General features: G+C 32.9%; 1 protein-coding gene across 1 annotated transcript; it reads right to left on the reverse strand.

The window, feature by feature from the left end:
- Window positions 1-1,110: 1,110 nt before the first annotated feature.
- LOC111051671 (alpha-tocopherol transfer protein-like) lies at window positions 1,111-22,269 on the reverse strand. Its single transcript, XM_039439766.1, has 7 exons — window positions 20,781-22,269; window positions 12,788-12,867; window positions 11,750-11,909; window positions 8,458-8,713; window positions 6,061-6,171; window positions 4,030-4,135; window positions 1,111-1,344 (listed from the first exon to the last, which is right to left on the reverse strand). The coding sequence occupies exons 2-7, from the start codon at window positions 12,861-12,863 to the stop codon at window positions 1,202-1,204; spliced, it is 852 nt and encodes a 283-aa protein (XP_039295700.1). The 5' UTR covers window positions 12,864-12,867; window positions 20,781-22,269; the 3' UTR covers window positions 1,111-1,201.
- Window positions 22,270-22,536: the final 267 nt, after the last annotated feature.

A 22,536-nucleotide genomic window follows, 5' to 3' on the forward strand; every position in this document is an offset into this window, starting at 1 on the left:
CAGGAAACTAGAAACATATTTCTAAACCTCTCTTGATAATGAAGAAAAACTGCAGTCCGGATCCTTTAGCTTTGCCTATCAGCGGAGGGCAACAAGACTACAATACTACCTGTTCAAAAACATCGAACATCTGTAGAGAGCTTCCTCCATTTAGGTATCTAGGTACTCTGGAGCGTATGTTTTTTAAAAAGTAGAAATATCTCCCCGCGAACCATACCTTGCCTATATATGCAGCTTTGAAGTCACGGAGGCAAAGCTAGACGGGACGCCTACTATCATAGCCACCTCTAATACAAGGCCCCGGCCTACGATATTGCAACGTCGCAGTGTAGGCCTAGCATCTAATACATGATTGGTGAAAAAGATTTAAAAAAATACCAGCTGATCTTTTTCACCAATCATGTATTAGATTCTAGGCCTACACTGCGTCGTTGCAATATCGTAGGCCGGCCGGGGCCTTGTATTAGAGGTGGCTATGGTACTATACTTCTATTGAAAGTAGCCTATTTTAAAATGATTTGTTTTTCTATTAATTTTCAACCTTCAAAAGTTACTTTCAAATTACTTGACAAGTGAAATTTTAGGATTTTATGGTTAGGATATGATACAGATTTCAAGCTTGGATGGAAATCTATATTATCCACATTGCCTCTCCATTTTTATACAATTTCCGAATCTAATTCTATAGTGAGGTCCACGTTATAATGACAGTGAATAAAGATAGAAGAATAGCGATGCCGATTCTCTGCATTAATTAATCATATTTCTACACTGTCAAAAACATAATTGGCACCGTTGTGGACCTAGAAAAGAATAGTACCACCGGCTTTGTCGAAAGATAGACAAGGATAGCAAAACCAAATTTGATCAAATACTGTCATTATAACGTGGACCTCACTATAGTTCATAAATGGAAAACCAGGATTCTCTGGTGGTAGATATAGATGATAGATACAGTCATGATATAATATGTGTAACCTTATCTAAATTTGGAAGAGGAATAGCACAAGGTTACCCTATTTCTTCTCTCCCTATCATTTTGATGATATACTTATTGTATCAATCATTAGAGATAATATAGGATGATATAATAAAATATAGGATGATATCATATGATACAGATGTCAAGCTTGTTTGAGAATTCATCATATCTACATAATTTTCTTTGAATTTTAATCGAATTTTCTGAGTTTTTCCGTCGTCAATCGATGGATAATGATCGGAAAGAACCTTCCATAACTTTGTCTTCATTATTTCGTCGAGCTGCCCTCTTACTCTCATCAGCGTGCCAGGGATTCGAAATCAGCCACTCGCGTTCGGATATCACTTTATTCACCCAGATCTCTGCAAAAATAGACACAGAAAATAACTTGAAAATCATTGTGTCATTGGAGTTAATTACAGAGTTTTGTAGACGTCACTCGTCTCTGGTTTTCAGCTTACAGGCTAACTTTTTGAAAAAATATACTACAATTTTCCATGAGTTAATCAATACAATTTAATCAGAAACACTGAATGCCCTGGAAGTATTCCTGTATTGGGCATTAACAATATTTTGTATACTAGTAGTTCTGTGAACAGTAGACCTCACGCAATATTCTCATCCACAAGTACCTGATTGAAACTATAGACCTGGAAATACAGCAATAGACTGGCTTCTCCACACATCTGTGTAATCACTTGTCAGCTGATTTATGATGAATAATTCTATAGTTCGATGTTTACTTTCCTTGCCCTATTACCATAGGTAAGGAAAGTATTGCTTTCCGAAAAAAAAATTAAGGTACCCCAATTTCTAAATTTCTATACGTTTCAAGGTCCCCTGAGTCCAAAAAAGTGGGTTTTGGTCTGTATGTATGTGCGTCTGTGTACACGATATCTCATCTTCCAATTAACGGAATGACTTGAAATTTGGAACGTAAGGCCCTTACAATATAAGGATCCGACACGAACAATTTCGATCAAATGTGATTCAAGATGGCGGCTAAAATGGCGAAAATGTTGTCAAAAACAGGGGTTTTCGCGATTTTCTCGAAAATGGCTCCAACGATTTCGATTTAAGTTATACCTGGAATAGTCATCGATAAGCTCTATCAACTGCCACAAGTCCCATATCTGTAAAAATTTCAGGAGCTCCGCCCCATCTATGCAAAGTTTGATTTTCGATTCTCAATTATCGGGCTTCAGATACAATTTAAACAAAAAATTCCAAGTGGAAAAGATAGAGCATGAACATTTCTGCGATTAATGTCCAGTAACATTTTCATCTAAAATTGGAACTAAGCTTGAAATTCGAGAAAATGTGATTATTAAATTGCAAACTGTTGGCAAGTGTTGGCTCTATTAAATCATTCACTACGAAGAGATAGCACACCTCGTGTGTATTCAGCGTTATTGCCCTGTCACCAGCTGGCTCAAATCTTTGAATAGTAGACTTGAGATGCGCGGGAACACTAGCGTCAGGTGATCAATTTTCATAACGGCAAGGAAAGTTGTGTGATGCGCCACACCAGATTTTTACTCTAATATTGGCGTATGAATAATGCTCCTTTTTCCTTTTATATTATCCTTGGAATGCAAAATTTTCAAAAACCTTGTATATACTTTGACGAGCAATTAAAAAAGGAACATACCTGTCAAATTTCATGAAAATCTATTACCGCGTTTCGCCGTAAATGCGCAACTCATAAACATTTAAACATTAAGAGAAATGCCAAACCGTCGACTTGAATCTTAGACCTCACTTCGCTCGGTCAATTAAAAGTTAAAGATTTATAACTTAAAAACAATCCCGTTACATAAAATTAACATAATCTTGGTTAGAGTTGATCAAAAAGATTCTAATGTAGCATCACTCGTCTCTAGATTTCAGATTATAACTAAAAAAAACAATAACATTACAGAAACATTAATACAAAAACTTGATTGGAATTAATCAAAATATAAAGATTCTAGATGAGTGTAGTGTCACTGATTTTCAGCTTATAACTAATAAAACTAATATTATATTATAAACTAACTATATTATAAGAAACAAAAAGGTAGTAAGTAGATGAAATTTGAAATAGATTATTATTTTTATTCCTTGGATAAAAAATTACAATATCATAATGGATTGAAATGAAATGTAAAAAAAAATCTATTAGGAGGAGTTAGGAAGTCTTATAGATTGATATAGGAATAGATAAATCCTGGGATATAGGAATAGATAGGAATGATATAGATTGATAGATAAATCCTATTTTTAATACCAAATAGATTGGTATTGAATCAAATTCTAGAAGAATCAATTTTGACTCAAGATTCAGTAGGTATTAAAATGTTTCCTAGAAGAAGACTGTAGGCTATTCATTGTTATGACACATTGAACTGAATTGCCAAAATTTATTGCCAAAAATCACAAATACATATTTTTACAATATAATTACAAAAGTATACAATATAAATATTGTAACTTGAGTTTATAAATAAAATCAATATAATATTTGGCACTGTCAACATAAGATTCCTTGTGATTTGTTGTTGACAGTGAAATTGGCTGATTTTGGGTTTGAAATAATAACTTGAAATTATTGAAGACTAGGAGGTAAAAACCTCCTTGCTCTCCGCAAGAGCACTGAAATCTTGAAGAATTTTAAAAAAGGCTTATAGCCATCCTCTGTAAATTAAGAATCCATATTCAAAATTGCAATCAGTTGAGTAGTTGAGACGTGATTATACGTCATTCGTGTATTTCCTATCGCGTACGTGTACAAGCCAATTCTATCAATTCAATTTTTTTTCAATTCAAAAATATTAATTTATTTCGCACAACATAATATTATTACAAAGCATTGTTCCGGCTAAAAATACAAAATAAAACATACTAATCCACATTAAATACCCACTTTGAAAAACAACTTATTTTAACATTATTTGTTTTGCTTTAGAGGACAAAAACATTTCTCCATCATTGATTATATTATAGATAGATGATTTTGGGTTTGTAATAATAACTTGAAACTATTGAAAAATGCTTGAAATACTCACGTTTCAATTCTTTTAGAGTGCCAGCTTGCCCTCCGTATTCATTGGGTAGTATCTCTTTGGGGATAAAGTCGTATAATGTTGTTGAGTTTGGGATGTGAAAATGTAACTGAAAAACAGTAGAATTTTTATCAAATCTTATTATAAGTGTGCGAAAGCATTGAAATTAAGTTGAAAAAAGTAGACTAAGTATACGATTATTTTGTATTGTGACAGATAATTCAGGAATATTTTATAAACAAAAATTGTAGAGGAAGATTTTAAAAATATTTTTGTCTAGAAGAACGGTTGAATATCTTGAACGGTTATTGAAATAAAAGTGATTTAGCAACACCCTGAAAATTTTAGCGGCCATCATGTTTCCGAGGTGTTTGTCTGTGATTTCGATTTATCATCATCACGATCCTCATTATGCTAGACCTAACGAAGAAATTGAGACATCTTCCACGGCTGTTACCCAAAAATGACCACGGAATGACATTTGCGCCCGGACTCAGAGTGTTTATAAGATAATTTCAATAATTGAAAATTGGATACAGTGTGGTATGAATCTTGTATCAGAGACTAGCAGGTAACCCGTGAACCGCAAGGGTCCAATTAAAATCTTGAAGTATTGAAAATAGGCCTATAACCATCCTTAGTGAATTAAGAATATAATATGCAAAATTTCAATTCAATCAATTGAGTAATTCAGACGTGATGATGTGTCATTCATAAATTTCCCACCATGTACATGTATAAGCCAATTCTTTACTTTATTATATTATAGATAAACGAATAATTTGTAATAGAATAAACAGACTAATTTGAAAATCAAAATTCAAGAATGTAATAGTAAGGGCTAAAAGCCAGTTTTTTCCATTTCCAATCATTTTATGATTGATGTGTTTCATTATTGTTGAATAAATAAATGAATATAGAAGTTTACACTACGGCAATAGAGATATTGTGGAATTTCTCCATATTAAGGTGAAAGAAACTATGTTATCGTTGCACATAATTTATTTGAGCCAAACTCAAGTTTCATTACACTAAGATATCAATTCATTGGCATTTTTGGTTAGATTAACCAACATAGTTTTGTTATCACCTTATAGAAGTATTTTTTATCTATGCTTTGTCTCTGGATCTCTTCAGTTTGAATGGAATATCACAATATTTTATATTTAGTTCTGAATTAAATAAATGATCAATGTGAAATGAATTAATTGAATAAATGAATTAAATAAAAGTCAATCAATGTGCAATACAGCAGTATATTTTAGGCTATTCAATAATTTCCCCTTCACAAAGAAATGTATCACCTATTCGTTTTCCATAAGTAAAACATCGTTTAAGTCTCAGATTTTCAAATTTTGTTATGATAAGATACTGTCTACTATAGTAAAGTTAACTCTCTATCCCTACTTCACATGCCGAAGAGGACTGCATGAATAAAAAAATGTTTGATTACTATGAACTGTATCATGATGGTAATCTTTATAACTTGTTAACAACACATTTTAGCTGGATTTTGTTGGTAATTTTCATGTGTAGAAAAATTCTCTATCATAACAATAAAGAAATAGAAATCTAAGTACCCTTGATAATGGCATCATATTTATGGCCGAAACATGTTGTGAGTGAATAATTTTAAAAAGAGTTTTTGGATTTTTATTTTTATTTATATTTAAGAGTAGCCCTAAAAGAAAAAAGAAGTATAACCATAGAGAAACAATAGCATAAGTAGATATCCCATGGTATAGGGCGTTAATGTCGCAACTTTTACTGTTATCTGAAGCCGATAGTTCATGTGATTTTTTTCCGTGAAGCTTTGTGACACTGGTAGTCTCTCATATTGTGCCATTCATACACTCTCACCCTAACAAAACAGTAAAAATCGACAATAATCAACAGTAATCGGCTTGAGATAACAGTAAAAGTTGCGACATTAACGCCCTATACCATGGGATATCTACTTACGCTATTGTTTCTCTATGGTATAACATAATAAGCTAGACTCTTAACTCATCAAACAGAAATATATTAACTTACCATTTGCGCGACTTCTTTTTTCATGAGAGGTCTGAACATCATCATGACTCTCTCCAATATCGGAAGTGTGTTGATTATATGGATTTGTCTCAATTTTACGGGGTGAGCTTCCTGCAAATAACGAAATGAAAATTTTGAGAATGAAACTTAAAAGTCTTTACTGCATTTAAAGAACCAATAAGATTTTCAACTTTCAAAAGTCCTTGCAGTCGAAGATTTTCAATGACTTTTCGAAGCAGGTTACAATGGTTTTCAAGAGTTTTTAGCTACATTATTTTCTTGGAGGAAGAATTATGTAAGAGATAAGGCAGTTGTCTATTATAAATGAAAATATAAATCTTAAATTTTTAATTAAATTTATAAAAAAAATATAAATCTCAGTACCGCGCCTTTTTAAATTATTTTGCCACAACATGTTTCGGACATTAATGCCATTTTCAAAGGCAAAGACTTGAAACATGTGACAAAATAATTTAAAAGGGTACTGAGATTTATAATATATTTATTTATATTAGAAGTAGCCCTAAAGAAAAAAGACAGTTGTCTATTGATTAGGACAACAAAAATTGTCTTAAATCTAAAGGTGTTAGCTTTGAAGAAGAAGGATGAGGAGGAGGTGGTGGACGGAGGAGGAAAAAAAGAAGAAGAAAAGGATGAAGAAGGAGAGAGAAGAAGAAGAACAAGAAGAGGAAGGAGAAAGAAAAGCTCTGTAATGTAAAAGGAAAAGTGGGGCTGCAATACTGTCTGCTGCAACTAGAGTTTATAAAAAAAAGAAAGATAGAAGAAGGATAGATAGAATAAGAAGGAATAAGTTGGGGAAGGGGAGGATAAGAATGAAGAAGGTAAAAGAAGGAAAGATGAGTCTTCTGTGGACAAGAAGGAGAAAAGAAGGAGATGGATGAAGAGTGGCGAGTTGGTAGAAAGTAGTAGGAGGGGAAAGGTGGAGGAATAGAGAGAAAAAAGGAGGAATAAAGGAGTAAAAGGAGGAGGAATGAAGGAGTAGAAGTATACATTATACAAGAACAGGAGTCTTATATCTTGGAATATAAACGCATAAAATAGGAAAGAGTAAAGCATTCCCAATTTCTAGTCCAAGTTTGGATGAGTTTCAAATCATCTCATTATTATGTCAAATAAATTTCACTGTTTCAGCTTTAAATATCAGTTACTGTTGTGTTATACGTTATTTTTCATCAATTTATGTTCGAAAATACTTGTAATTCATTCAAAACTATTGATAATAGTTGATTTTTAACTGGAAATAATCAACAGTACTTGCTTTTGAATAATCCCGCTGTTGATATAGTTACATTTACTGCCGCTAGATGCTGCAAGCTATCCACAAGTGAGCAGTGTAGTACAAATTTCTGCCGCTAGATAGCATGAGCGTTGCTCTCAATTCCTTCCTCAACTCGGCTTGGCTGGCTGGATCAGTTTTGTCATTCAATCGCCCAAACGATTTTGGCTTGTAATTGAGCAATCAATGTTTTGACTTGAAATTACAGCTTACCGCTTGGTTTCACAATGAATTGTTATTGGACATTATTTGTAGCAAATATTTTGTTCTACAATTTTTGTTATATATAGCTTTTGTTCCGAGATACTGTTCAGCTGTAATCATGAAAAGTCTGAAAAATTGAGCATTGAGACTTTTGGATTTTCATGAATTCTGGCTTTATTTGTGATTTGATGATGAAGTGTGACTTGACATAAATTTTAGATAATCCTTTTTTCAATATTTCTTATTCTCTATACGTTTCCGATAAAATGAGCGTTTGGTCGTAATTTAAAGATAACTATATACATTCTAACGAAAATGTTTGGTTCTCCTGAATCCTATATTATAGCAGCAATTCGATTTTTATAATTGAATATGACTGGAATTGATCTGCTGCCTGTAAAATTTACAGTCATTAAATTATTTAATAATATCTTATATTATGTTTTGTGTTGCAAAGTGCTTTGTCAAAATTCTATTAAATTGATAAGAATGTGAATAAAACCATCAAAGGTTTAAAAGAAGGAATGAAGGAGAGAATGATGATGAAGATGATGGAGATTAGGATGAAGAAGAAGAAAAAAAAGAAGAAAGAGAAGAAGAAGAAGAAGAAGAAGAAGAAGAAGAAGAAGAAGAAGAAGAAGAAGAAGAAGAAGAAGAAGAAGAAGAAGAAGAAGAAGAAGAAGAAGAAGAAGAAGAACAAGAAAAAGAGACAGAATGATAAGGAGGAAGAGGGGGAGGAGGAGTAGGAGGAGGAGAAGAATGAGTGGGAGAACTTGATAAAACTTTTTTTTTTGTTCTATGCCTGTACTTATTGCATCTGCTTCACCAACTGTTCATCAACAGAAATGCATCATCCATTCATCATGAATGAATTAAAAATGAATCAATTCACTCACCTGAACGTATTGCATCTGCTTGCGTAGTGAAGGAAGACTGAGCCGTGTCATATGCCTCAGCGAAAATCCAGTCATGTCAAAGATAGGCACCTCTCCGCTGGGCAACTCCTTCTCAGTTTTGATTCGTGTGTCGGCTATGTCGAAGAAGGTCCTCACATAGTCCAAATGGTTGAAGCTATCAGGGTTGGGGTCCTCAAGCCGGTAAACGAACACCTTGTAGCCTTCTGGGGTGGTTTTCGGCAGCGGGATTATGTCTCTGAAAATGTGTCAATCTTGGTTTGATCCATAGAGAAAAGATAGCATAAGAAGATATCCCATGGTCTGTATAATTAATTCGAAGTTTGGAAGTTTTGTATCGATTGATGGTGTTGTGTATCAAGTTGAGATGATACTGTATCGTTTTGTGTTGATACTGTTCCATGTGTGGTAATACTGTATCATTTTGTTGTGGAACTGTATCATTTATGGTGATACCATAAACGAAAGATAGCATAAGAAAAGATTCCATGGTGTTTTGTATCGAATGATGGTGTTGTGTATCAAGTTGAGATGATACTGTATAGTTTTGTGTTGATACTGTATCATTTATGGTGATGCCATAGAGAAGATATCCCTTCTTAATATCTTTAAAGCATAAGAAGATATCCCTTGGTCTGTAGAATCAATTCGAAGTTTGGAAGTTTTTGTATCGAATGATGATGTTGTGTATCAATTTGCGAAGATACTGTATCGTTTTGTGTTGATACTGTTTCATGTGTGGTAATACTGTATCATTTATGGTGATGCCATAGAGAAAAGATAGCTTAAGAAGATATCCCATGGTCTGTAGAATTAATTCGAAGTTTGGAAGTTTTGTATCGAATGATGGTGTTGTGTATCAAGTTGAGATGATACTGTATAGTTTTGTGTTGATACTGTATCATTCATGGTGATGCCATAGAGAAGATATCCCTTCTTAATGTCTTAAAAGCATAAGAAGATATCCCTTGGTCTGTAGAATCAATTCGAAGTTTGGAAGTTTTGTATCGAATGATGGTGTTGTGTATCAAGATGAGATGATACTGTATCGTTTTGTGTTACTACTGTATCATTCATGGTGATGCCATAGAGAAAAGATAGCATAAGAAAAGATTCCATGGTGTTTTGTATCGATTGATGGTGTTGTGTATCAAGTTGAGATGATACTGTATCGTTTTGTGTTGATACTGTTCCATGTGTGGTAATACTGTATCATTTTGTTGTGGAACTGTATCATTTATGGTGATACCATAAACGAAAGATAGCATAAGAAAAGATTCCATGGTGTTTTGTATCGAATGATGGTGTTGTGTATCAAGTTGAGATGATACTGTATAGTTTTGTGTTGATACTGTATCATTTATGGTGATGCCATAGAGAAGATATCCCTTCTTAATATCTTTAAAGCATAAGAAGATATCCCTTGGTCTGTAGAATCAATTCGAAGTTTGGAAGTTTTTGTATCGAATGATGATGTTGTGTATCAATTTGCGAAGATACTGTATCGTTTTGTGTTGATACTGTTTCATGTGTGGTAATACTGTATCATTTATGGTGATGCCATAGAGAAAAGATAGCATAAGAAGATATCCCATGGTCTGTAGAATTAATTCGAAGTTTGGAAGTTTTGTATCGAATGATGGTGTTGTGTATCAAGTTGAGATGATACTGTATAGTTTTGTGTTGATACTGTATCATTCATGGTGATGCCATAGAGAAGATATCCCTTCTTAATGTCTTAAAAGCATAAGAAGATATCCCTTGGTCTGAAGAATCAATTCGATGGTTGGAAGTTTTGTATCAAATGATGGTGTTGTGTATCAAGATGAGATGATACTGTATCGTTTGTATTGATACTGTATCATGTGTGCTGATAAAGTATCAAATTGTGGTGATACCATAGAGAAACGATAGCATAAGAGAATATCCCCTGGTTTGTAGAATTCATTCAAAGTTTGGAAGTTTTGTATAAAACTATGGTGTTGTGTATCAATTTGAGATGATACTGTATCGTTTTGTGTTGAGACTGTTTCATGTGCGGTGATACTGTATCATTTATGGTGATGCCATAAAGAAGATATCCCTTCTTAATATCTTAAAAGCATAAGACGATATCCCTTGGTCTGTAGAATCAATTCGAAGTTTGGAAGTGTTGTAGCAAATTATGGTGTTGTATATCAATTTGAGATGATACTGTATCGTTTAGTGTTGATAATGTATCATGAGTGGTGATACTGTATCATTTTGTTGTGGAACTGTATCATTTATGGTGATACCATAAAGAAAAGATACTAGCATAAGGAGATATCCCCTGTTCTGTAGAATTAACTTGAAGTTTGGAAGTTTTGTATCGAATTATGGTGTTGTGTATCAAGTTGAGATGATACTGAATCGTTTTGTATCGATAGTGTATCATGTGTGGTGATACTGTATCATTTTGTGTTGATACTGTATCATTTATGGTGATACCATTTAGAAAAAAATAGCATAAGAAGATATCGCTTGGTTTGTTGAATTCATTCAACGTTTGGAAGTTTTGTATCAAATTATGGAGTTGTTTATCAAGTTTAGATGATACTGTATTATTATTATTATTATGTTGTTACTGTATCATATTGTGTTGACACTCTATCATGTGTGGTGATACTGTGTAATTTTGTGTTGATATAGCATCATTCATGGTGATACCATAGAGAGAAGATAGCATAATAAGATCTTATGGTCTGTAGAATTAATTCGAAGTTTGGAAGTTTTGTATCAAATGATGGTGTTGTGTATTAAGTTGAGATGATACTGTATCGTTTCATGTTGATAAAGTATCATTCAGTGATACCATAGAAAAAAGATAGCATACGAAGATGGAAATTACTGAGAAATTACAGCATATTATTTGGATTTTCGTTTAATAATAATAAGCATAAGAATATATCCCTTGGTTTGTCGAATTCATTCAAAGTTTGGAAGTTTTTTATCAAATGATAATGTTGTGTATCAAGTTGAAATGATACTGTATCGTTTTGTGTTGATACTGTATCATTTATAGTGATTTCATAGAAAAAAGATAGCTTAATAAAATGTCCCATGGTGTAGGGCGATTATGTTTCAAATTTCACTGTTGACACAAGCTGATAGTCCTAGTAGTTATATTTTCCGTGAAGCTATGTGACGCTGATAGTCTCTCATACTGTTTTTCTTACACTTTCACCTCAAAAAAACGGTAATAATAAACAGTAGCATTGAATAAACAACTTACAAAAGAAAAAGTTCAACTTACATTATTTTGAATATATTTTGTATGCTGGGCAGCAAAGGATCTCGGTTCTGGAAAAACTCTTGACTGTCCCCTCTCATAGTGAAAAACTTCTCCAGCGTCATTTTTGTTTGTTCTATGCTGTTATTGCTGCAATGCAGGAATCTACTCAGGAGATGATCATCTATGAGAAAAAAATTAACATAAATATTAACATTTTCAATATTAGATAATAGTAGTTTATCTACAAACAGGTTATATTATAATGTAAAAATTACATCATAATCAATCCCATGAGAGGGTCTTTTCGCAACGGATTTTCAAGACTATAGAATAATAGTAATTTATTCAACAGTTTTTATAATAAGGGTCTTCAAAGCACGATTTAGATGTAAATTTTTGTTCATTGGTAGGCATAGATTGATGGATAATTATTCACTAAAGTATATTTATTCACATTTACATTTAACAATATACACATCAAATACAAGATTAGAAAACGATCAACATGCCTAGCCCAAAACTGCCCCTTTCCAAATTTTGATAAGGTGAATGATACAGTCATAGATTGTAAAAAAATATTGTATAATAATAATAATAATAATACCTTTTTTGTACAAATAGACAAGTTAGAACACATCTAAATATACAGAATAATAGTAGGTTTCTAACGTGCAGAATGACAGCTCAAGGCCGTTGTAAGTTGCACAAGTCAAAAATGAAAAGGGAAAAAGTTCAGGTACATTGATATAAATGTCTTTGAGTTGCTCAAAATAACAAATAACTTTGTGTCGTGAGATTGTGACGTGCAAATGATCAGTATAGCAATTTTCCAGCATTAAAAAAGATACTCTCTAAGAGACTTAAGCTTTGCTTTAAAAACCTTAAACGAAAAAGTCCATTCTTTCAGAAAGCTTATTTGCACTTCCAAATTCACAAGGATTTCGTGAAAAATGATGATTGGGAGAATAGTAGGAAATTTGTAGAAGAGGTTACTTTACATTATGTATTTGTAAAATGAAATATGTATGAAACTGAATCCAAAGTAAAGGAATAAATTACCTATATTATCGTAAGGCAGATGATCCTGCTTCTGTACCCACTCCTTGAGTAGCTCTAGAGACGTATTTTCCGACATTATCCTGAAAAATTAGAATTTTAAACAAAATTATAACCCAACATAAGAGTGAAACTGATGACTATTATAGTGCCTTGCGCTTAGAAACTTTAGTTTTCGTATGAATAAAATCATTCAACGTTTAAAAGAAAAATAAGTAGGAGAGGATGGAGGATTAATGAGGAGTAGAAGAAGAAGGATGAGGTGAAGAAGAAGAATAGAATGATGAGGAAGAGAAGAAGGAGAAAAGGAGATGATGAAGAAGAAGAAGAAGAAGAAGAAGAAGAAGAAGAAGAGGGAGAAGAAGAAGAAGAAGAAGAAGAAGAAGAAGAAGAAGAAGAAGAAGGAGAGGGAGAAGAAGAAGAAGAAGAAGAAGAAGAAGAAGAAGAAGGAGAAAACAACAGCAAGAAGATGGAGAAGAAAAGGAGAGGAAAAAGAAGAAGTAAAAAGTCAACAGTATTGATCAGTAAGTGACCGTACATATTGTGTTATTATTGCGTATCAACAAGTAGAACAAACTCTACATAGGCTACCTATTTACCATGACCTCATCAGAGCTATTGAATTACTTTTCCGTGTTCAACTTTAGAATCTATGTAGGTATTCTACACGTTTTTTTAATCAATACTCTTTTTAATAACTCACTTGGAATATCGTTCTCAATTCTCCTAGATAAAAAAAAGGTCATTCTTATTCCAAGTTTTGTTGAGTTTTAAAACTATATAAATCTTACAAACTGAAACTATACAGAGCGGGTGAAAAGTCCGAGAACGGCTTAATATTTCACACAGAAAGGTAATGTGACGGTGGGTTTGATGAAATTCCGTATCGAAATCATGACCACCTTCCTATTTAAAAAAATAAAGTTGCATCCAATATGGCGGATGCAAGATGCGGACCAGATTTTAAAAGTCAATGTGCCGGTTGCACAACAGCCGGTTAAATTTTAACCGTGATTAATTCCACGAGCACCAATCAGAGATGCTGTCTTTTCAAAAACGCCTTCTCTGATTGGTTCTTGTGAAATTAATCACGGTTAAAATTTAACCGGCTGTTGTGCAACCGGGCCATAGCCTAGTAAAGTATTTTCAATTTGAGTAGTTAATCACACCCACCTTGGAATCACATTTTTTTATAAGATACTAAGCCGTTCTCATATTTTTTTCTCTCCTTTCTGCTTTGAATAGTATTGATTAATAATATTGATATCTTCAAAACGGTTTGAGATATCGATATGCGGTTTTCACCATTCATTTTCTCTTGAAATTCAATATCGCATGACCATTATTTTCCTATTTTAAAAATGAAGTTGCATTCCAAGATGGCGGATTTTCAAAGTCATAGTAAAGTAGTATTTCAAATTTGAGTAGTATCCCCAATTACACCCACCGTCACATCACCTTTGTGTGTGAGATATTAAGCCGTTCTCGGACTTTTCACCCACCCTGTATAATGTGTTGATTAACGATTGTAATTGGCGAAGATAATATTATGTGCTAAAAAGAACGATTGAAAACTTTCAACAAAAAATAATCTGTCATTGGCTGAAACAAAACTTGTCTCGTGACATGATTGCAGTTTGAAAGCTCCGTCCACTGTCTCGTGTCTTGTCTCGGCCAATCACAGCCTGCTTTCACTTTTTATCCAACTACCAATCATATGGCTCCGTTTACACTATACTCTCTTTCTCTCTATGTTGAAGCTCCCACCATAGAGGAACAATAGCGTAAGTAGATATCCCATGGTATAGGGCGTTTATGTCGCAACTTTTACTGTTATCTCAAGCCAATAGTCCACGTAGTTCTTTCCCGTGAAGCTTTATGACGCTGGTAGTCTTTTATATTTTGCCGTTCATACACTCTTACCCGGTCAAAACAGTAAAAATCGACAGTAATCGGCTTAAGATAACAGTAAATGTTGCGACATAAACGCCCTATACCATGGGATATCTACTTACGCTATTGTTGCTCTATGCTCCTACTGTACATACTGGAGGTTGATAATGGTGTATCAACCTATACTAGTTTCTTGAAAATTTTTTAGTTATAGTGAGTTCCACGTAATGGTAGTGAAGAAAGATAGGAGAACAGTGTTGTCGATTCTCTGTCTTGCCACTGCCTTCTATAAAGGATAGCTGATACCGGTATATCTCTTGTAATATTAACTGTTCATTCTTGTTGAAAATGATATTTGAAAAATGATAAATGAAAAATTATATTTCATTCGTCAAGAAGATATATATTTTTCAATGATTTAGTAATAAATTTCCATAATTGAGATTGAATATTTATGTTAATTACATTTTTGAAAAACGATCTGGCAAAGTTGTGGAGCTAGAGAAGGCTAGCGCTATCTGCTTTGTAGAATGATAGACAAGGATAGCAACACCATTGTTAAGGCTGTTCGGCACACTTTTTTCATTTGAATTGGAAAATCTTTTTCAATATAATTGTTAAGATCATTATAAGAGTGAGAAAAAGTGGCAACTGAAATTTTTAAGTGATCTAATAAGCGAGTTATGGGTTGTTGAAGTGCTAAACTCCGTTTTCTGTCCAGATCATTAACGGTTACGAATTTTCCATTGGAGTTTTTTTTTTAATACATTCAGTATATCATTGGCTTTGTTCTAATATGCGTTTTTTCGTGATTTATGCCGAAATAAACAAGTTATCGAATTTACAAAAAATGTTACTTTTTTATTTCATATATGGGAGTAGAATGTTTTAGTTTGGAAAGATACATTTTTTGAATTTTTAAGAGAAGTTCTGTTAATATAGTCGAAACCGTTTATGGTCTGGAAAGAAAACGGAATCTGGAAAGTTAGCACTTCAACAACCCATAACTCGCTTATTAGACCACTTAAAAATTTCAGTTGCCACTTTTTCTCACTCTTATAATGATCTTAACAATTATATTGAAAAAGATTATCCAATTCAAATGAAAAAAGTGTGCCGAACAGTCTTAACAATGGTGTTGCTATCCTTGTCTACCATTCGACAAAGCAGATCGCTATCCTTTTCCAGCTCCTGTCATTTTCCATTCAAATACTGTCATTAGAACGTAAACCCCATTATATATAAGTTTTTCTCAAGTTTTGTCTTGAAATTCGGTTTTTCCCAAGTGACTAAAAATTACGCCATGATGTTTGAACTGTTTTTTGTGAATTTTCAATCATTTTTTTGTGTTTTCTTCATTTCCAATGACGTCATTCAGTGTTTAAATACAATGCAAGGACGTCAATAGGAGGTTCCTTATACTTCTTACAATGGGAATGTGTGAATAATAGGCAATAAAAATGAAGATTTAAGTATCAATAGCCTCACGTGTATTTTTAAAGTGACGTCCACGTTATAATGACAGTATTTTATTAACATTGGTGTTGTTATCCTTGTCTATCATCCTTGTATCATCTTTGTATCATCTTTGTATCATCCTTGTATCATCTTTGTATCAACCTTGTACCATCTTTGTATCATCTTCTAATACTGAGGTCAACGTTATAATGGCAGTATTTGCTTAACATTGGTGTTGCTATCCTTGTCTATCATTCGTCAAATCAGATAGTGATATCCTTTTCTAGCTCTCCAACTCTGGCAGATTGTTTTCCAACAATGTAGAAACATAATTAACAAAATTATTCAATCTCAATTATAACAATAAATTAATAAATCATTAAAAAATATATGTTCTTGACAAATAGAATATAAATGATAATTTTTAACAAGAATGAACAGTTGATATCACATCAGATATACCGGCATCAGCTTTCCTCTATACGTTGCATTGGTAACGTAGAGAATCGGCAACGCTGCTCTCCTATCTTTCTCCACTGCTATTATAATGTGGACCTCACTGTATATTCATCAAGATGAATATAAGAGAGAGAGAGAATGAGATAATATAGAGTGTAGTAATATAAATATAGTGATATGATATATAAGTTTTATTCTCATTCTATTCTGTATAGAATGAGAATATAAAGGTGAGTACAGATATATGCGCCGCGAACATGAGCAATTCACTTTTAATCAGCTGATTATAACTGTATTTTTACAGAAACGGTAAGATACAGATATAAAAAGCTTGGCATCAGCTGATTAAAAGTGAATTGCTCATATTTACGGCGCGTAAATCTCTACGCACCTTAAGAGAGAGATTAGATAGATTTCTTTATCTATGTATGTTACAATATTTACTGGCTTATACACTAATTTACATTAAATGAGGGTAATGCTAATTATTCTTTCTCCATTAACATATCAAAGTCATTAAGAAGGAATTGATGGAAAAACAAACTAACATAAAGTCTAATTAACCTAACAAAACATATTAGCCTAATTGACCTTGAAAGACCTTGCATTTTTTGCATTGTTCTGAAGGTTGGTTGGAAATGCAATACTCTACCGGAATTTAATTGTTTTTCTATTTCAATTCCCTACTTTTTCATTGTTTCTTCTTCGTATATTCTAATTAATTCGTCTTCCTTCTTTCCATCTTCCAATTTCTGTTTTCTGTTGCATTCTAATAATTTCGGGGCTGATTAGTGCTAATCATTTAGTGCTTCGGGGCTAATACTGTACCGGAAGCAGAATTTCATTGTTTTTCTGGTTTGAATTCCCTACTTTTTCATCGTTACTCCTTCGTATTCTTCTTTATCTTCCTTTTTTCTATCTTCCAAATTCGGTTTTGTGTTGCATTCTAATTTCGGGGCTGGTTAGTGTGGCTAATACTGTACCAGGATTTATTTGTTTTTCTGGTTTGAATTCCCTACTTTTTCATCGTTTCTCCTTCGTATTCTTCTTTATCTTCCTTTTTTCTATCTTCCAAATTCGGTTTTCTGTTGCATTCTGAATTCGGGGCTGGTTAGTGTGGCTAATACTGTACCGGAATTTGTTTGTTTTTCTGTTTTGAATTTCCCACATCTTCATTGTTTCGACTTCGTAAATTCGAATTACGCCCTGGTCTACACCCAAGACCGAGATGGATGGACTCAGTCACTGAAGATGCAAGGAGGCTTGGTGTGAGAAATTGGAGACGAGCTGCCATGGACAGAGTAGAATGGAGGCGATTGCTGGAGGAGGCCAAGATCCGTTTTGGATTGTAGAGCCGTGGATGATGATGAAATTCGAATTAATTTTCCTTCCTTTTTTCGATCTTCCAAGTTCTGTTGCATTCTAATAATTTCGGGGCTGGTTAGTGTGGCTAATACTGTACCGGAATTTATTTGTTTTTCTGTTTTGAATTTCCCACTTCCTCATTGTTTCGCCTTCGTAAATTCTAATTAATTTGTCTTCCTTTTTTCGATCTTCCAAGTTCTGTTTTCTGTTGCATTTTAATTTCGGGGCTGGTTAGTGGGGCTAATAAAACTGTACCGGAATTTATTTGTTTTTCTATTTCAATTCCCTACTTTTTCATTGTTTATCCTTCGTATGTTCTAATTAATTTGTCTTCATTTTTTCGATCTCCCAAGTTCTGTTTTCTGTTGCATTCTAATAATTTCGGGGCTTATTAGTGGGGCTAATAAAACTGTACCGGAATTTAATTGTTTTTTATGTTTAAATTCCCTACTTTTTCATTGTTTATCCTACGTATGTTCTAATTCGTCTTCCTTTTTTCTATCTTCCAAGTCTGGCTTGCTGTTGCACTCTAATAGTTTCGGATCTATAATTTTTCGTGTTACAATATCCTTATCAGATCAGAAACAATCTCATTGGCTCTCCATGTACAGAATGAATAACATCTCAATTACTCTTAAAATTAAGGGGATGGAATAGAGCGGCGTTAGATAGAGATGGATGGAGGCGTATTTTGGTTGAGGCCAGAGCTCGATTCGGGCTGTAATGCCATTGGAGAGATAATTTTTCGTGCTGATTTCTTCTAATGTCGTGTTGCAGTGTTGTTCCTAATTACGTAATATCAAGGTTGTTAAAAAAATACGTGATATATACTGTTATTACAGTTTCAACTGGGAGCAAATCACTGTAATCAGCTGTTCTTTAATAATTGTTAAATAATTACTGACCAAAAATTGCTATATCTAGGGAGGTATTCAATCAAAAAAATGATCAGAATTATATCTGTGAACAGAATCAGGAGTAAAACTAGGTTTACACTAAAGTTATTAACAAAATGTTAATAACTTAAACCTTATAGATTCTTGATTGAAAGAATAAGACTTTGATATTGTCAATACCACTTTTATTTATTTTAATTAATTTTCGAATAAATAAAAGTGGTATTGACAATACCATACAATCAAATCTTATAGATTCTATTAGATTGACCAGAACTTGACAAACACATATGTTCATCATGTGTATGATAAGTTATGTTCAATCTAATAGAATCTATAAGGATTAAGTTATTAACATTTTGTTAATAACTTTGGTGTAAACGCAGCTCAATAAATTGTTACTATCAATATCGGGACACCGAGCTTCGCTCGTTATTTTCATTTATTGATAAACAGAACACAATAATTCTCTAAAATGATCATCGTGTTTATATTTCACAGGTGGCTATATATGTCATCTTATGAATTTCTGGGATGCGATATTTTGATATTTCACATACTCACTCGCTCACTCACGTTTTTACTATCCTCAGCTGTTTCAGCCAAGGATGAATTATCCTTTTAATGTCTTTCAGCGAGCTTTCCCAAGGATGAGACCTAGTGCAATCGAATTTTTATATCATAAATCTACTATGTTCCAAATTTCGTGAAAATCGTTAGAGCCGTTTTCGAGATCCGTTGAACATAAATAACCAGATATAAATATATAAAAATACAGAAATTGCTCGCTCAATATAATATGATTGGAGCAATGAGACTTTTCAATTCAAAATATTTTGATACAATTGATTTGTCTAATATATATTTTCTTAATATTGTTAAATTATCATTAACAAAATCATTCCACTATTTGCTGAGACAGAAATAAATGTCTGGAAAAATAGCTGAGACATAATTTGCATTATCTTTTAATCATTAACACTCATTAACAGGTCACCTCTGTGCTTCTAATTATTTGTTTCTCTCCATTTTCTTTATCTTGTTTTTCTTCTTCTTCTCCTTACCAAACATCTTCTCCTCTCTCTTCTTGGCCTTTTTTGCTCTTACATAATTTATATTTCCAACACCAATGTTAATCAAACACTGCCAATATAACGTGGATCTCATCATAGTATAATTATACGGAACTCTTTTATACTATTTAACTTTTAATATTTATACTTGTTGTAATACTTCAGCTTCTAATTATCGGATTGGCACGTTAAATTGTCGGTACCGGCTGAAGTATGACAGTCGTAAGGCCCATTGACGGCTTAAATTATATATTTAGGTGAGGTGTATCCTTCCCGTAAGGGACTCCCCACCAACAAAAGTTATACTAATTTACTTTTTTTAGCTTCTAATTTTTATGAAACTGGAACAGATCTTAACTTATCAGTGCTCTGCAAGGTTCTAATTGAAAACTTGACAAACTGAAAACTTTACCTAGTGAAATGTTGAAGAATCTGAAATAGACCCATAACCATCCTCGCTGACTTGAGAATCTATATTATATGCAAAATTTCAAGTTGATCAGTCCAGTAGTTGAGACGTTATGGTGCGTCATTCGAGAATCTCCCATCATTTTATCTATAGTTATTAAAAATTGTTTTTTTTTCATATTATATACAGCTCAATAATTATTTTCTTAATTTATATTTTGTAAATTCATCCATAATTTTGCTGTATTGTAAGCTATTGTATATAAGTGTATAAGCCAGTATATATTGTAATCTACATAAATAAAGTACTCAATCAATCAATCAATCAATCATGTACTCATGTATAAGCCCATTCTTCCCTTTATTAGACTATAATATAGATTATCATTTATCAAAATATCATTTATCAACATTTCAATAAAGCTATCAGTACTGCTGACTTACCTTAATATTAATTCCTCTGAAAGATTGAGCCTAAAAAGTGAGTTGACAGTTGACACTATTCACGTTGAAAATATATGTCACGAATCAGTCCTCTATGTAGAAATCCATTGAGAAAACTGTTTATATAAAAGTTAACTTGTTAACTGATTAACTGATAACTGATTAACTTATACTGATACTGTATTTATCGATTTTAAATCAGTTACCTACTAGCAAAACTCACTGCACACTTTATAGCAATATTGATAAAATATAGAACAATTCTTGTGTTACAGTTTATGAATATCCTCTATTTTTTGGACATAAACTTTAAGAAACGTTGATAAGAAACAGTTGATCAACCTATGACATCAATTTGGTTGATATTCATTGGCACAAGGTAGATTTTTGTATCGGTAGAAACACTTTCAATCTTGGAGATACAGAAGAATTTAATTCTAATGTAAAAACACTTTAAATCTTGAAGATACAGAAAACTCTATGTCGAAGACACTAAAATGTTGATGTTTCCAAAATCAATTTGTATCAAAGATAATCAATCTATTCAAAGAGCACTTGGGTTGATGGCAATATCAACTCTTCAATCAGAACACTTCAATATCAATATTAATCTTCATAAATTCAATTCTCAATTTCAGAACACTTAAACCTTCATGACTGTCAATTTTAAGTCCACTGCAATACTTATAATGTTAGAGTAACAGGAAATATCAACTCTTCAATTACAACAATATATCAGAACACTTCAATATCAATCTTTTCGATCTTCAATATCAGAGCACTTCAATCTTCATGTCAATTTCAACAGCACTGCAATTTATAAGTCTAGAGAAACGTTTATGAGCGCTTATAATGAATAATTGTATTGTTTGTGCTAACCTAATAAATAAATAAATGAAACTTCAGACAAAACTCTTATAATATCATGTCAACTGTAACTTCAATATTGATACACAGCACTGTGAGAACTTCAATGCTAGTAATTTTAGCACAATTCTTATGTTTAGAGCACTCTGATGTGGTTTTGATGTTGAGAGAACTTTGATGTTGTGATTTTTATGTTGTGGACACTTTGATGTTGTGAGTTTAATGTTAAGAACACTTTGATGATGTGATTTAGATGTTGAGAACACTTTGATGTTGTGATTTGACGTTGAGAACACTTTGATGTTGTGATTTAGATGTTAAGAACACTTTGATGTTGTGATTTAGATGTTGAGGACACTTTGATGTTGTGATTTGATGTTGAGAACACTTCGATGTTGTGATTTAGATGTTGAGGACACTTTAATGTTGTGATTTTGATGTTAAGAACACTTTGATGTTGTGATTTGATGTTGAGAACACTTTGATGTTGTGATTTAGATGTTGAGGACACTTTAATGTTGTGATTTTGATGTTAAGAACACTTTGATGTTGTGATGTTCATGTTGGGAGGACTCTGATGTTGTGATGTTGATGCCACAGATGTTTGAAGCATACTGATAGTGATAGCTATAACCTATAACCGGTAGAGGATTATAGAGAAGAGGGCTTGTCAAACTGCTTCAGTAGTTTCACCTTTCTGAGTTCCCTCTCACTCTCTCACACCCTCTCTACCATTCTCTCTTTCTCACGCACTCTATCTCTCTTAATAACTCCTCATTCCTTTTCTCTCAATCACACAATCTCTGCCTTAATCTCGTACTTACTCTCTCTCTCTCTCTTTCACTTCATTTCACTCTCTCTTTCACTTCATTTAACTCTCTCTTTCTCA

This window comes from Nilaparvata lugens, chromosome 13 (genome assembly GCF_014356525.2).
Source record: "Nilaparvata lugens isolate BPH chromosome 13, ASM1435652v1, whole genome shotgun sequence".
Classification (NCBI taxonomy): Eukaryota; Metazoa; Arthropoda; class Insecta; order Hemiptera; family Delphacidae; genus Nilaparvata; species Nilaparvata lugens.